General features: G+C 45.8%; 1 protein-coding gene across 3 annotated transcripts in view; it reads left to right on the top strand.

The window, feature by feature from the left end:
* The window catches only part of chd6 (chromodomain helicase DNA binding protein 6), a 248,364-nt gene that overhangs the window by 187,380 nt on the left and 46,659 nt on the right, over nt 1–14,325 (top strand). For all 3 annotated transcript variants that reach the window (XM_078554815.1, XM_078554814.1, XM_078554813.1), the window contains 6 exons: nt 761–871; nt 6,364–6,566; nt 7,845–8,044; nt 9,371–9,530; nt 9,891–9,980; nt 13,679–13,782. In XM_078554815.1, the coding sequence (XP_078410941.1) occupies nt 761–871; nt 6,364–6,566; nt 7,845–8,044; nt 9,371–9,530; nt 9,891–9,980; nt 13,679–13,782 (868 nt within the window). The remainder of the gene's footprint in view (nt 1–760; nt 872–6,363; nt 6,567–7,844; nt 8,045–9,370; nt 9,531–9,890; nt 9,981–13,678; nt 13,783–14,325) is intronic.

Genomic DNA, 14,325 nt, shown 5'->3' with positions numbered 1-14,325 from the left:
TGTAAAGACATTCCTCCTAATCTCTCTCCTAACTGAGTGTTTATTTTAAATTATTGGCATCTCGCCACTGATTCCCCAACTAGCGGAAGACTTTTTAAGTCATTGCCACAAGACAGCGGGAACAGTGGGAAGAAGAAATTAATTTTGAAACTCGGCTTACTTCCCCCATTTAATTAACATATTAGAGTCTTAATCTATGTCTTAATGTAGTTTGAAGACTCTACTCATATGCAGTGACCACTTCTCCCTTGGGAGAAAGGGAGTGTTCCCCAGGAAGGACTCATTGAGCTCCCCTGATTAGAGTTAAATGTGAGGCCACATGTTAGAACACATTATGCCAGTCTAGCAACAACCCCTGTTCCTAAGGATCATGATGTAATCTAGCATCATTTTGAGATCCATCATGTTGAATGGTCAGCATTCTCCCTGCACCTCAGAATGTTGGGTCGCAAGGTTCTCAAAGTGCTAATTCTACATCATTTTGTACTCGGTGCGTTCATTCAGGTCTGTTTTCAGCATGCTGTTCGACGCATTTATCTTCAGGTGCATACCATGACCCAAACATGTTGTGCTACTTAATTTAGTTCTCCTCATACGTCCTTTGTAAGTCTAGGATTGTGCCCTGGTTAAGTAAATTTAATATCATTTGCAGACCCTTTTTATATCTGTTTGTCACTTGTAGCCTTTATAGCTCCATTACAAAGAACTGTTGTTTAAATAAACACCTCAGGATCTCTGCTGTGATTTGTTTCTGCTCCAGGCCAGTTTCGTGGCTTCAGGGAATAGAACTGATATCTCTTTAGACGACCCCAACTTCTGGCAAAAATGGGCCAAAATTGCAGAGCTGGATATTGAGTCGAAAAATGGAAAAGTAAGTGGCTTCTTCGGTACTTATCTTGGGCAAGGGGTTCATACATGTCATTATCTCAAAAAGCATTACAGGGATAGTCAGGATGCTAGAAATAATCCTGAGGCCAGTCCCCAGCTGCCCTCTGTTGTAATGGCCCACCTGGGGCTCCTCTACTGGACCAGCCCTTCTGACTAGGATTATTCAACATTTTTTAATCCCTGTCTCTTGGGTTGCTCTTTAAATCAGGTGCCATCTGAAGCAGAATGCCAATGCTGCTCTGGTCTTTTATTTCAGATTTCCAACATCCGCAGTATTTTGCTTTTATCTGCTCTGGTCTTGGCCCTGTTGTGTCTTTCATCTTCCTTATTCACTGCAAGGAAGTTCCCAGTCTCAGCGAGAAATAGAATTAAGAACTGGATGGTGTTGAGCTTCTTGAGTGTTGTTGGAGCTGCACTCATCCAGTCAAGTGGAGAGTTTTCCATCACACTCCTGACTTCTGCCTTGTAGATGGTGGACAGGCTTTGGGGAGTCAGGAAGTGAGTTACTCGCTGCAATTGTTGTGCAATCCTCAGTGAACATCTCCACTTCTAACCTTATAATGGAAGGAAGGTCATTGATGAAGCAGCTGAAGATGGTTGGGCTGAGGACACTATTCTGAGGAACCCCTGCAGTGGTGTCCTGGAATTGAGATCATTGACCTCCAACAACCACAACCATCTTCCTTTGTGCTAGGTATGACTCCAACCAGCAGAGAGTTTTTCCCCTGATTCCCATTGACTCCAGTTTGTTGGGGCCACAGTTGGCCAAATGCTGCCTTGATGTCAAGGGAAGTCACTCTCACCTCACCTCTGGAGTTCAGCTCCTTTGCCCATGTTTGAACCAAGGCTGTAATGAAGTCAGGAGCTGAGTGGCCCTGGCAGAACCCAAACTGAGCGTCAGTGAGCAGGTCATTGCTAAGCAAGTGCCATTTGATAGCACTGTTGATGACCCCTTCCATCACTTTACTGATGATCAAGAGTAGACTGATGGGGCGGTAATTGACCGCATTGGATTTGTCCTGTTCTTGTAAGGCTGTATATCTATAATGTATTGAAAATTTATTGTCTCTGTGCCTTGTAGTCCCTCTGCAGGCAGGAATGTGTAATTACAATGTGACAAGTTTACATAGTTACTTATAGAAATGTTGACATAGGAATTTATAATACAAGTAAGGACAGAATGAATGACTTTAAAATAGGACTGAATTACATCTGTGCCACCCAACCTATCACCCGCTACATAACCCCACTTTCTCTGAAGACACTTGGTCCTGACTTCCTCTGTGTAACACCACTTGACAACCATTGGAGGGAACAGTAGCAATGTGGTTATGGTACTGGACTAATAACCCAGAGGCTTGGACTATTGAGTTGGAGACATGCGTTCAAACCCCCAGCACGGCAGTTAAATCCAGTTAATAACGAAACCTGGAATAAAAAGCTAGTATCTGTAATAATGACCATGAAACTAGTGGATTGTTATAAGGACCCAGATTATTCACTAATGTCCTGTAGGGAAGGAAATCTGCTGTCCTTACCCAATCTGGCCTACAGCCCACAGCAATGTGGTTGCCTCTTAACTGCCCTCTGAAATGGCCTAGAATGTCACAGTTAGGCCTGACTGTCAGTTAGGGATGGGCAGTAAATGCTGCCCTTACCAGTGACACCAACATCCCATGAATTAAAAAAAAATTAATTAAGTATAATGGTACTGTGCAGTTGCAGTTATAAACAGTGAGGTTGTGGCTCGGTTTGTTTATATCCATTAAGTGAAATGTTAAATTAATGCTCCATTTGCCTATACATGTGGGCATTAGAGATCAAGTTGGAAAAAAAAGAATTTCAATTCTCCCTCAGCTAGTACACCAAAAAACTGCTCATTCATTTGATTGCATCTGCAGGACCTTTTTCAGACATAATTGTTGGCACATTTTTAAATGTAAACCAAAGCAGGGGAAAGAGAGAGAGAAGGGGTGGGCTTGCCTAAGAACAGGTGGCTGAAAGCTCTGCTGCAAATGGTGGGGTAGAGAGAAGCTCAGAGGACTTGAGTTTGCAGAGGGAGAGTAAATTTGGAGAATGTTGCCAAGGTTGGGTGGGGCAAGGTTGAGGAGACATCGGAGGACAAATATAGCAAGGCAAACTGCATGTTCGCCTGTATTGCAAGAGCATTGCAGTATAAGAAGGAGGAAGTCTTGCTGTAATTGACTTTGGAGAGACCTGGAGTACTATGTATAGTTTTGGCCTCTTTGCCGAAGGAAGGATTTTTCGCCTCATGGGGCATGTGGTAAAGGTTCAATGGACTGATTCCTGGGATGAGAAGAGATTGAGTAGAATGGGCCTATATTCCCTGGAATTTAGAAGAATGAAACGTGGCCTCATTGATACATATAAAATCCTTAGACAATTCGATATGCTAGATGTGGAGAAGCTGTTTCCCTTGACTGAAAGTCTGTAACTTGGATCCAAATTTCAGAGTAAGGGTGAGCCATTTTAGACTGTGATGAGAGATTTCTTCACTCAGAAGGTTGTGAATCTTTGGGATTCTCTACTCGAAGCATGTGGATTCATATCATTGAGTATGTTCAAGATGGATCGATAGATTTTTGGATACTGAAGGAGTCGATGGATATGAGAATGAATGGGACAGGCAAGTGGATTAATATAGAAGTTCAGTAATTAACTTATTGAATGGTGGAGTAGGTGCAGTGGGCTGAATGACCTACTCCTGTTTCTATTTCTTAAGTCCTTAAGAAATAGAAACAGCGTAAGCCAAACAGTGTAAGCATGTGCAGATAGAACTAAGCGATTCCACAACCAACAGATCAGATCTAAGCTCTGCAGTCCTGCCACATTGAGTTGTGAATGGTGGATGACAATTAAACAACTCAGCGGAGGAGGAGGCTCCACAGATATCCCCATCCTCAATGATGGAGGAGCCCAGCACAGCAATTGAAAAAATAAGGCTGAAGCATTTGCTACGATCTTCAGCCATAAGTGCTGAGCGGATGATCCACCTTGGCATCCTCCGGAGGTCCCCAGTATCACAGATGCCAGTCTTCAGCCAATTCGATTTATTCCACCTGATATCAAGAAACAGCTGAAGGCACTGGATACTGCAAAGGCCATGGGGCCTGACACTATTCCAGCAATAGTACTGAAGACTTGTGCTCCAGAATTTGCCGCACCCCTAGGCAAGCTGCACCAGTACAGCTACGACACTGGCAACTACCCAGCTATGTGGAAAATTGCCCAGGTATGTCCTGTACACAAAAATCAGGACAAATCCAACCCAGCCAAATACTGCCCCATCAGTCTACTCTTGATCATCAGTAACACGTTGGAAGGGGACATCAACAGTGCTATCAAGCGGCACTTACTTAGAAATAACCTGCTCACTGGCGCTCAGTTTGGGTTCCTCAGGATCACTCAGCTCCTGACCTCATTACAGCCTCAGTTCAAACATGGACAAAAGAGCTGATCTCCAGAGGTGAGGTGAGAGTGACTGCCCTTGACATCAAAGCAGCATTTGACTGAGTGTGGCATCAAGGAGCCCTAGCAAAACTGGAGTCAATGGGAATCAGGAGGAAAACTGTCCGACGGTTGGAGTCATACCTAGTACGAAGAAAGATGGTGGTGGTTGTTGGAGGTCAATCATCTAAGTTCCAGGACATCACGGCAGGAGTTCCTCAGAGTACAGAGTCCTCATCTTCAGCTACTTCATCAATGACCTCCTTTCCATCATAAGGTCAGAAGTGGGGATGTTCGCCGATGATTGCACAATGTTCAGCACCATTCACGACTCCTCAGATACTGCAGCAGTCTGTGTCCAAATGCAGCAAGACCTGAACAATATCCAGGCTTGGGCTGACAAGTGGCAAGTAACCACCACACGAGAGAACCTAACCATCTCCCCTTGACGTTCAATGACATTACCATCGCTGAATCCCCCACTGTCAACATCTTGGGGATTACCATTGACCAGAAACTGAACTGGACTAGCCATATAAATACTACGGCTGCAAGTGCAGGTCAGAGGAATCTTGCGACGAGTAACTCACACCCTGACTCCTCAAAGCCTGTCTACCATCTACAAGGCACAAGTCAGGAGTGTGATGGAATACTCTCCACTTGCCTGGATGAGTGCAGCTTCCACAACACTGAAGAAGCTTGACACCGTCCAGGACAAAGCAGCCCACTTGATTGGCACCACATCCACAAACATTCACTCCCCCCACCAATGAAGCACAGTGGCAGCAGTGTGTACCATCTACAAGATGCACTGTGGGATTTCGCCAAGGCTCCTTAGACCGAATCTCCCAAACCCACTACCATCTAGAAAGACAAGGGCAGCAGAAACATGGGAACACCACCACCTGGAAGTTCCCCTCCAGTCACTCACCATCCATACTTGAAACTATATCGCCGTTCCTTCACAGTCCCTGGGTCAAAATCCTGGAACTCCCTCCCTAACAGCACTGTGGATGTACCTACATCTCATGGACTGCAGTGGTTCAAGAAGGCAGCTCACCACCACCTTCTCGAGAGCAATTAAGGATGGGCAATAAATGCTGGCCTTGCCAGCGACGCCCACATCCCATGAATTAATAAAAACAAAACTTTCAATTTAATGTGTTGAAAGTCAGGAGACCAATGTAACTCAGCAAGGGCAGGAGTGATTGGTGAGCATGATTTATTGTGGGGCAGGATCTGAGTGGCTGCATTTTGGATAAATTGGAGATTATGGAGTGTAGATGGGGGAAGGCCAGCGAGGGGGGCATGGGAACAATCAAGTAGAATCTGTAGAGATGCTAATATGTAGGGAAGTTGGTGTGCGATAGACATAAATGATCTTATTGGCAAAGTATGAGGTTTAAAGTTCAGTATCTAGCACAGTGATTCTCAAATTGAGGATCCACAGAGACCTTCCAGGGACCTGCAATGGTGGATCAGCCATACAGGTGGGTGACAGAATTCCCATGGGATTGAATTGGAAACAAACTGAACTGAGTTAAGCAAAGAAAATAAAGACTGACTTTCATTTCTATTGTGCTTTTCTCAATGTGGTCAAGAGTAGCAATCGCAGACATGCTCTGTTTCCCCCGCACACTGCTTGCCCTGTCCTGCTCCCTAGACAAAGATAAACAGGATCTGCAGTGAATAGCAGGCACACCCATCTTACTGAGATCTGTCAGTAAAAAGCATATTTTAAAAAAGTATTATCAAACCATGCACTACTTTCACATAATGAACATTATATAGTATTAGAATTTGGTTGTGGGGTCTGTGTCCCTGATAACGAATCCATTTGAAAAGAGTTTCTTCAATGAAAAAAGTTTGAGAATTGCTGATGCTGGTAGAACATCCATGTTGCACATGATCTTGTTGAGCCTTAATGAATAGCTGGGGTGGTGGAGTGTGGCTGGGACAGAGTTCATGTTAAAGGGAGTAATGATGTACATCTGGTGTCTGTCACAGGACAGCTTGGTAATTGACACACCACGTGTCAGGAAACAGACAAAACACTACAATTCATTTGAGGACGATGAGTTGATGGAGTTCTCCGAGCTCGACAGTGACAGTGAAGATAGACCTTCGAGGTCTCGCCGTCTTCATGACAAGACCCGCCGATACCTCCGAGCAGAGTGCTTTCGGGTGGAAAAGAACCTGCTGATATTTGGGTGAGTGTGCGCACAGGATTCCTCTTGGAGTTAATTGGATTAAAAAGTGAAATGAGTTTAAGCAAGAAAAACTGACTTGCAGTTCCAGTTTACCTTCCTCGACCTCAGCACATTCCAAAACACTTTGCAGCCAATTAAGCATTTTGAAGTGTATTTACTGGTATAATGCAGTAACCACAGCAGCTAATTTGCACACAGGAAGGTCCCACGAGCAGCAAAATGATAATGACTAGATAATCTGTATCAGTTTTATTGATTGAGCCAGGGCACGGGGGAAAACTCCTCTGCAATTTGAAATAGTGCTGTGGGATCTTTTACACCACTGGATCAGCTAGGAACTGGGTAGGAGAAGAGAAGAGTTTGTTCTGGGAGGGAGAATGGAACTTACTTTGTGAAACAGGCTTTGATGCTTGTCCTGCTGCTTCCTGCAGTCAAAGTGGGTGAGGCTGACTGTGGTACATCAGAGGTACAAAAGGGGAGAGGGGTTTATAGATATCACTAGGTGACACATTCAACTTTGATGTCCCCAGGAACCGCGATGCTGACCAGTGTTACCCCTGTCCAGTTTTGGTCCAGGTGGCAAACTGAATGCTCAAACCTTGCTTTTAAAACCATTTTATAATTCCACTTGTCTATGTGACTCTGTTTGAACATGTTGTCGCTGGGGCTATTGATGAACTTTTGTGAAGTGGCCTCAATGTCAGAGTTCATGTCATGATGACCGTTCCTTTTAGATTGGACATGATGTGAAAGGTGTTAACCCTGTTGCTAATGCTGGTTCCTGAAAAGGGAATTATTTCACTTTCCAATCCTGATATCACTTTGATCAGTAAAAAATAAAACTACCTCTGTACCAACTCTGTACCTCTTAATTGAATTTAATCATGGTTTGAAAGCTTGGTCCACAGTGGTATAGTAAATACTGCCTTTGTGTTAGAACAGTAGAAACTGCCACTGACCTCATTATTGACCAACTGTAGTTCCATTTGCAAATATCCTTTAAGGCAATAGATAATTGAAATTGTAGAAAGAAAAGCAGAGGGATCTGGCCTGGCCCTGTCTCCACACCCATGCCTGCTGTCTGACTCTTTCCTCAGTAGAACCTGACTCCAGAGTTCTGTTGCAGCATGGAGTTGGCTTTAGAGGAGATTATAGCTCCAGCCTAACATTTCTACTTTCCATAATGATGTTTGGAATTAGTGGCGAGTTGCAGGGCTGCTGTTTGATCAAAGCTGTCATCTGAAGTGGTGGTGGGACCCTCATCATCCTATGTTGCAGGTGGGGTCGATGGAAGGACATCCTGTCGCATGGACGATTCAAGTGGCACCTGACAGAGAAGGACATGGAGACCATTTGTCGCACTCTTCTGGTTTATTGCCTGAAACACTACAAAGGGGATGAGAAGATCAAAAGCTTCATCTGGGATCTTATTACTCCCACAAAAGATGGACAGAACCAAGCACTGCACAATCACTCAGGTATGAGATTGCTTGTGGCAGATTTAGTCCTGAGATTTTAGTTGAGATCTCAACCCTAATTCTGCTTTCTGTTGAATTTGTCTCGTGCAAATTAAACCGCAACTCAGAGGGCAGATAGAGATGGCTCACAAAGTTATTCAAACGTGGAAAGCTATACCCGATGTGGAAGTTGAGTTGGCCACACTATTTCAGAGGGATCTAAACATTCAAGAGCATGGGGAAGGCACTAGAAAATGGGATTCTGATTGGTAATTCCGATGTGGAGCAGATATTGACAACAGATGGTACAAATGGCCTTTCTATGAGTGAATATTTGTACCATTGTGTGAAATACTGAGAGAGGGGTGAGCATGGATCAAGGGAGCAGGTAGTGACGGGCTGCCAGTGGCCCCAGACTGTCTTACATATATTGTTGCTTTACTAGTTGTGCAAAGTATACTGGCTTCCTAACTAATGGGTAGCTGTGGAGACTCTGGATGCCTGTTGTGCAGTATACTGGAGTCTAGATCATTTGAAAAGCTGACTCATCAAAATCAGCACCAGCTACACTCTAAACTAGGCACGATAGGCTGCATGACTGTGTGAACTCTCGAGCAGGTCAGGAGGTGAGAGCCAAAATTTTGGATCACCACCAGGCAAAAACAGCCTCTTGAAAACTGGGATCTCTTGAGTAGATGGCTGAGATAGGCAGCACTCCACACTGAAGGACCCAGACCTTACTACCCCATGTTGTTGTTGACCTTTAAGTAAAGGGGCAAACTTGACATGTAGTATCACAGTATCTTTACAGTGCAGGAAGAGAACATTCGGCCCATCAGGTCTGCTCTGGCTCTTTCAAAGAGCATTCCACCATATCCCACTCCCCTGTCTTATCCTTATCCTTAGTGCGGAGATTAAAATTGTAGAATCTTGCAGCACAGCTGTTCGGCCCATCGTACGTGTGCCGGCTCTTTGAAAGAACTATTAAATTTGTCTGATTCCCCTGGTCTTTCCCTACAGCCCTACAAATTCTTCCTTTTCAAATACTTACCCAATTCCCTTTTGAAGTTTATTATTGGATCTGCTTCCAGCACCCTTTCATAATAGAGAACCACCTTCAAATTCTGGAAATTTGAAATAAAAGTAGAAAATGCTGGAAATATATAGATCCCTCGATACTTGAGAAGGGAAAAGATGGGTTTAAAATTGGTTGGTGATTCCATTTCAGGACATTGTGTCTGAGCGCAGGAATTGGGGGAGGTTACAGCAAAACTGGAAACCCTGGAGCTGAAACGTAATTGATATTGTGGATTCAGTAATGTAAGGCCTTGTTACATTCCCTTCCAGGGTTATCAGCGCCTGTACCCAGGGGGAGGAAAGGCAAGAAGATGAAAACTCCGCTGTCCCAGCCAGAGCTGAAGAACGCTGATTGGGTGGCCAGCTGTAACCCAGATGTGCTCTTCCATGATGATGGCTATAAGAAACATCTCAAACAGCATTGCAACAAGTGAGTGCACATGTGTGTGAGCAGGGAAAGCAGAGCCCAAGTGTTGTTTAGAGTTATGAATGAATGAGGCACTTGAGTCTAGCGGGTAGTACTTAGCACATTTAGTTTTGCCTAAAGAAAGTGGCAATATTTGTTTTCAAGCTACTGCAGTCTGTTCTTTCTAGTAATTTGACACAACTGAGTGGTTTGCTTGGTTGTTCCATGCTGCTTTGTAACTGGACCTCGCTCCTGCTCTGTAAATCTTCTCCACCTTGTGCAGCACTGTGGTTCATGAGAGGCAGCATATAAATAAGTAGAAGTTGTTTCTGCTCCTTTCTGTCTTAAGCTTCATTTTATTTTGCTCTGTGTGGTTATTCCAAGGGTCTTGCTGCGAGTCCGGATGCTGTATTACCTTAAACAGGAGGTGCTGGGAGAGGCTGCTGACAAAGCTTTGGATGGTATTGATGCGAGGTACGTCAAATGGCAAAACTGCTCCAGTGTCATGGGTAAATGAACTATAAAGTTTGATGCTGAGCCATAGAAGACGTCAAGAAGGCTAACTCAGTCTCGATCACTTTTTTCAAATGATTTTAACCATGATGAATGGGAAACCGTAATAAGGGTTTAAAGTTGGCCAGGGCACTTCCCCTGCTGGGGAATAGTATTGGTTAAAAATGGAGCTGAGCTCCACTGCCCCTCACTGTTTTCTTCGCCTCTTGCATCTCTGTGAAGCAACCTGGACTTTCTTCTGCTTTCAGCTGTAAGGAGTTTGGATAGAGTAAATAAGCAGAGATTGTTTTCAGTGACTGGAGAGGCAGTAACTACAGCAAACAGATTTAAGGTGATTGACAATCGAACCAAAAGGAAGATGAGACATTTTTTATCTCAAGGAATTGTTGCAATTTGCAGTGCATTGCCTGGAAGCATATTCAGTAGTAACTGTCAAAAAGGAATTGGATATATACTTGTAAATGGAAGAATTTGCAGTGCTATGGGGAAAGACAGGGAAATGGGACTAATTGGAGGGCTGTTTTTAAGATCAGACACAGGCATGATCGGGTGAATGGCTCATTCTGTGCTGTATCATTCTATAATTCAAAATGCTACATCAGTGCATGTGGCATCTGAACAGCCTGCTTACAGTCAGCAGCAAAATGGTCCTTGTTAGGCTACAGTGACTATAAGCAAGGGATCAGTGATTTCAAGTAGGAAAAGGAGAAATAGAATTATTAAAAATTCCAAAGATATTTAACAGGTGCTCACCCTGGAATTATTTTAAGACCAGAGTGCATAAAATCTACACCAGTAGTTGCATCAACCGGGAAATAGTGTTTAACTAATTTATTAGAGTTCTTTGAAGAAGTAATAAGCAACGTGGATAAAGGGAAACCTGTAGATGTGTACTTAGATTTCCAAAAATCATTTGATAAAATGCTACATCAAAGGTTGCTACACAAAATAAGAGCTTGTGGTGTAGGGGTGAAATATTAGCATGGATAGATAATTGGTTAGCTAACAGGAAGCAGGGATAAATGGGTCTTTTTCAGGTTGTCAAGCTGTAACTAGTGGAGTGCCATAGGGATCACTGCTGGGGCATCAACTGCTTACAGTCTGCATCAATGACTTGAATGAAGGGACCGAATGTATGTAGTTAAATTTGCTGATGACACCAAGATAGGTAGGAAGATAAGTTGTCAAGAGGAGGCAAAGAGTCTGGAAAGGGATATAGATAGGTTAAGTGAGTGAGCAAAAAATTGGCAGATGAAGTATGATGTGGGAAAATCTGAACTTGTCACCTCTGGCAGGAAGAATAGAAAAGCAGCATCTTATTTATATGGAGAGATTGCAGAACACAGTGGCACAGAGCGATCTGGGTGCCCTGGTACATGGATCACAAGAAGTTAGTATGCAGTGCAGCAAGTGATTAGGAAGGCAAATGGAATATTGGAATTATTACAAGGGGAATGGAATATAAAAGTAGGGAAGTTTTACTGCAGCTGTACAGGGCCTTGGTGAGACCACATCTGGAGTACTGTGTACAGATTTGGTCTCCTTATTTGAAAAATGATATAATTCCACTAGAAGCAGTTCAGAGAAGGTTCACTCGACTCATTCCTGGGATGAAGGGCTTATCTTATGGAGAAAGGTTGAACAGGTTGAGTCTATACCCATTGGAGTTTAGAAGAATGAGAGGTGATGTTATTGAAACATATAAGATCCTGAGGGGACTGGATAGGGTGGATACCAGGAGGATGTTTCCACTTGTTGGGGAGACTAGAACTGGGGGACACAGTTTAAGAATAAGAGGTCTCCCTTTTATGACTGAGATGAAGACTTTGTTTTTTGTCTCTGAGGGTCATTAGTCTGTGGAATTCTCTTCCCCAGAGAGCAGTGGAGGTTGGGTCATTGAATTTATCCAAGGCAGAGTTAGACAGATTTTTGATAGACCAGGGAATCAAGGGTTATGAGGGGCAGACAGGAAAGTGGAGTTGAGAGACAGTCAGGTCAGCCATGATCTTATCTAATGGCAGAGCAGGCAGGCTCAAAGGGCCAAATGACCTCCTCCTCCTAAGCCTTATGTTCCTGTGTCACAAATGTCCTATTGAAGATTGATGCCAGGGCTAAAAGTTTTATATAATGAAACAGGTTGCATAAACTTAGTTTGTATTCCTTTAGGATTAAAAGATTTAGGGATGTTCTAACCGAAGCGTCTAAAAATGATGGGAATCAAATTGGATCGATGGAGAAATACTGTTCCTCTGATGGGGAATCCAGAACAAGGGGGCTTAGAACTAGGCTACTCAGGGGAAATGCACTCAAGGGGTAATGGAAATCTATAACTCTCTTCCAAAAAAAACTGTTGAGGTGGTGGGTGGATGGAGGGAGGTCAATTGAAAATTTCAAATCTGATATTGTTGGGGTTTGTGTTGGGTAAGAGTGCTGAGGGTGGCAGAGAAAAGGTGGGTAAATGGATTTGAGTTACATGTCAGCCATTATCTAACTGAACAGTTCTCAGGGGCTCCTGTTCCTGTACTCGGTGAGGCAGCCACTCCGAGCAACTGTAAATCTGCAATTTAGCTGTTCTCTGTTGCAGGTTGAGGGCTGGTGCATGACAACTGTCTTTACTGGTTACTGATTCTTATTAATTAATGATTTTCAATGGAGTTATTTCTTTATTTCTCTTTGCCTCTCCCCCTCCTGCTCCTCCCCCTCCCGCTCGGGCTCCCCCTCCCCCTCCCGCTCGGCCTCCTGCTCCTCCTCCACCCCCCCTTCCCCCTCCCGCTCGGCCTCCTGCTCCCCCTCCCCCTCCCGCTCGGCCTCCTGCTCCCCCTCCCGCTCGGCCTCCTGCTCCCCCTCCCCCTCCCGCTCGGCCTCCTGCTCTCCCTCCCCCTCCCACTCGGCCTCCTGCTCCCCCTCCCCCTCCCGCTCGGCCTCCTGCTCCCCCTCCCCCTCCCGCTCGGCCTCCTGCTCCCCCTCCCGCTCCCGCTCGGCCTCCTGCTCCCCCTCCCCCTCCCCCTCGGCCTCCTGCTCCCCCTTCTGCTCGGCCTCCTCTCCCTCCCCCTCCTGCTCGGCCCCCTCCCCCTCCTGCTCGGCCCCCTCCCCCTCCTGCTCGGCCCCCTCCCCCTCCTGCTCGGCCCCCTCCCCCTCCTGCTCGGCCCCCTCCCCCTCCTGCTCGGCCCCCTCCCCCTCCTGCTCGGCCCCCTCCCCCTCCTGCTCGGCCCCCTCCCCCTCCTGCTCGGCCCCCTCCCCCTCCTGCTCGGCCCCCTCCCCCTCCTGCTCGGCCCCCTCCCCCTCCTGCTCGGCCCCCTCCCCCTCCTGCTCGGCCCCCTCCCCCTCCTGCTCGGCCCCCTCCCCCTCCTGCTCGGCCCCCTCCCCCTCCTGCTCGGCCCCCTCCCCCTCCTGCTCGGCCCCCTCCCCCTCCTGCTCGGCCCCCTCCCCCTCCTGCTCGGCCCCCTCCCCCTCCTGCTCGGCCCCCTCCCCCTCCTGCTCGGCCCCCTCCCCCTCCCCCTCCCCTCCCCTCCCCCTTCGCCTCCCCCTCCCCTCCCCCTTCGCCTCCCCCTTCGCCTCTCTCCGCCTCCCCCTCCTGCTCCGCCTCCTCCTCCCCCTCCTGCTCCTCCCTTCGCGTCTCCCACCCTCCCTTGTGTCTCTTACCCACACCTGGGGTGTAGTAAGCTGGAAGTCTGGATTCCTGATGTTGACTACAATGATGTGCCAGTCGACTGGTGGGGTGGAGACTCAGACAAGTCCCTGCTCATTGGAGTTTATAAACATGGTAAGGCTGCCTTCATGGTTACATTATTGTTCCTCAGATGATGCAGCTGTTGCAAAATGATTATTTCAGAGTAATTTATTGTGTAATGCGCGTTGAGGTTTGACATAACCTGTTAAAGGCCAATCTTCTAATATTAAGGTGTTGGTGATGGGAGTATTTCTGCTGGCAAGTGAAATAATGGATGGTGGCGAGTATATTACAAGCACTTATCCTGTTTAGCTAACCTGCTGTTAATTTGAAATTTTAAGAATTTATTTGTAAACTCTGCTTCATTTTTTCTTAAGTTCCTGAAACTCATTCCTGCATTAGTTGCTTTGCATTTGCATAGGACTGGCAAGAGGCCATTTACCCCGTATTCATTTTCCCATTAGTTTTCAAAATGCAAGTTGCCCTCAAGTCTCACATCAGTCAGTGTCCAGGAAAAACTCCATAATTTTTGCTTCCAGTTCTTATTAATCAATTTTGGTGCATTTGGAGCTGGGAGAGCCCATGAGTGCTGCGTTACAACAACCCAGTATTTTCTATTTTTCTGTACTTATTGAC

The sequence above is a fragment of the Cetorhinus maximus genome, chromosome 13, assembly GCF_964194155.1.
Source record: "Cetorhinus maximus chromosome 13, sCetMax3.hap1.1, whole genome shotgun sequence".
Lineage (NCBI taxonomy): Eukaryota > Metazoa > Chordata > Chondrichthyes > Lamniformes > Cetorhinidae > Cetorhinus > Cetorhinus maximus.
This window is presented reverse-complemented; position numbering and strand designations above follow the sequence as displayed.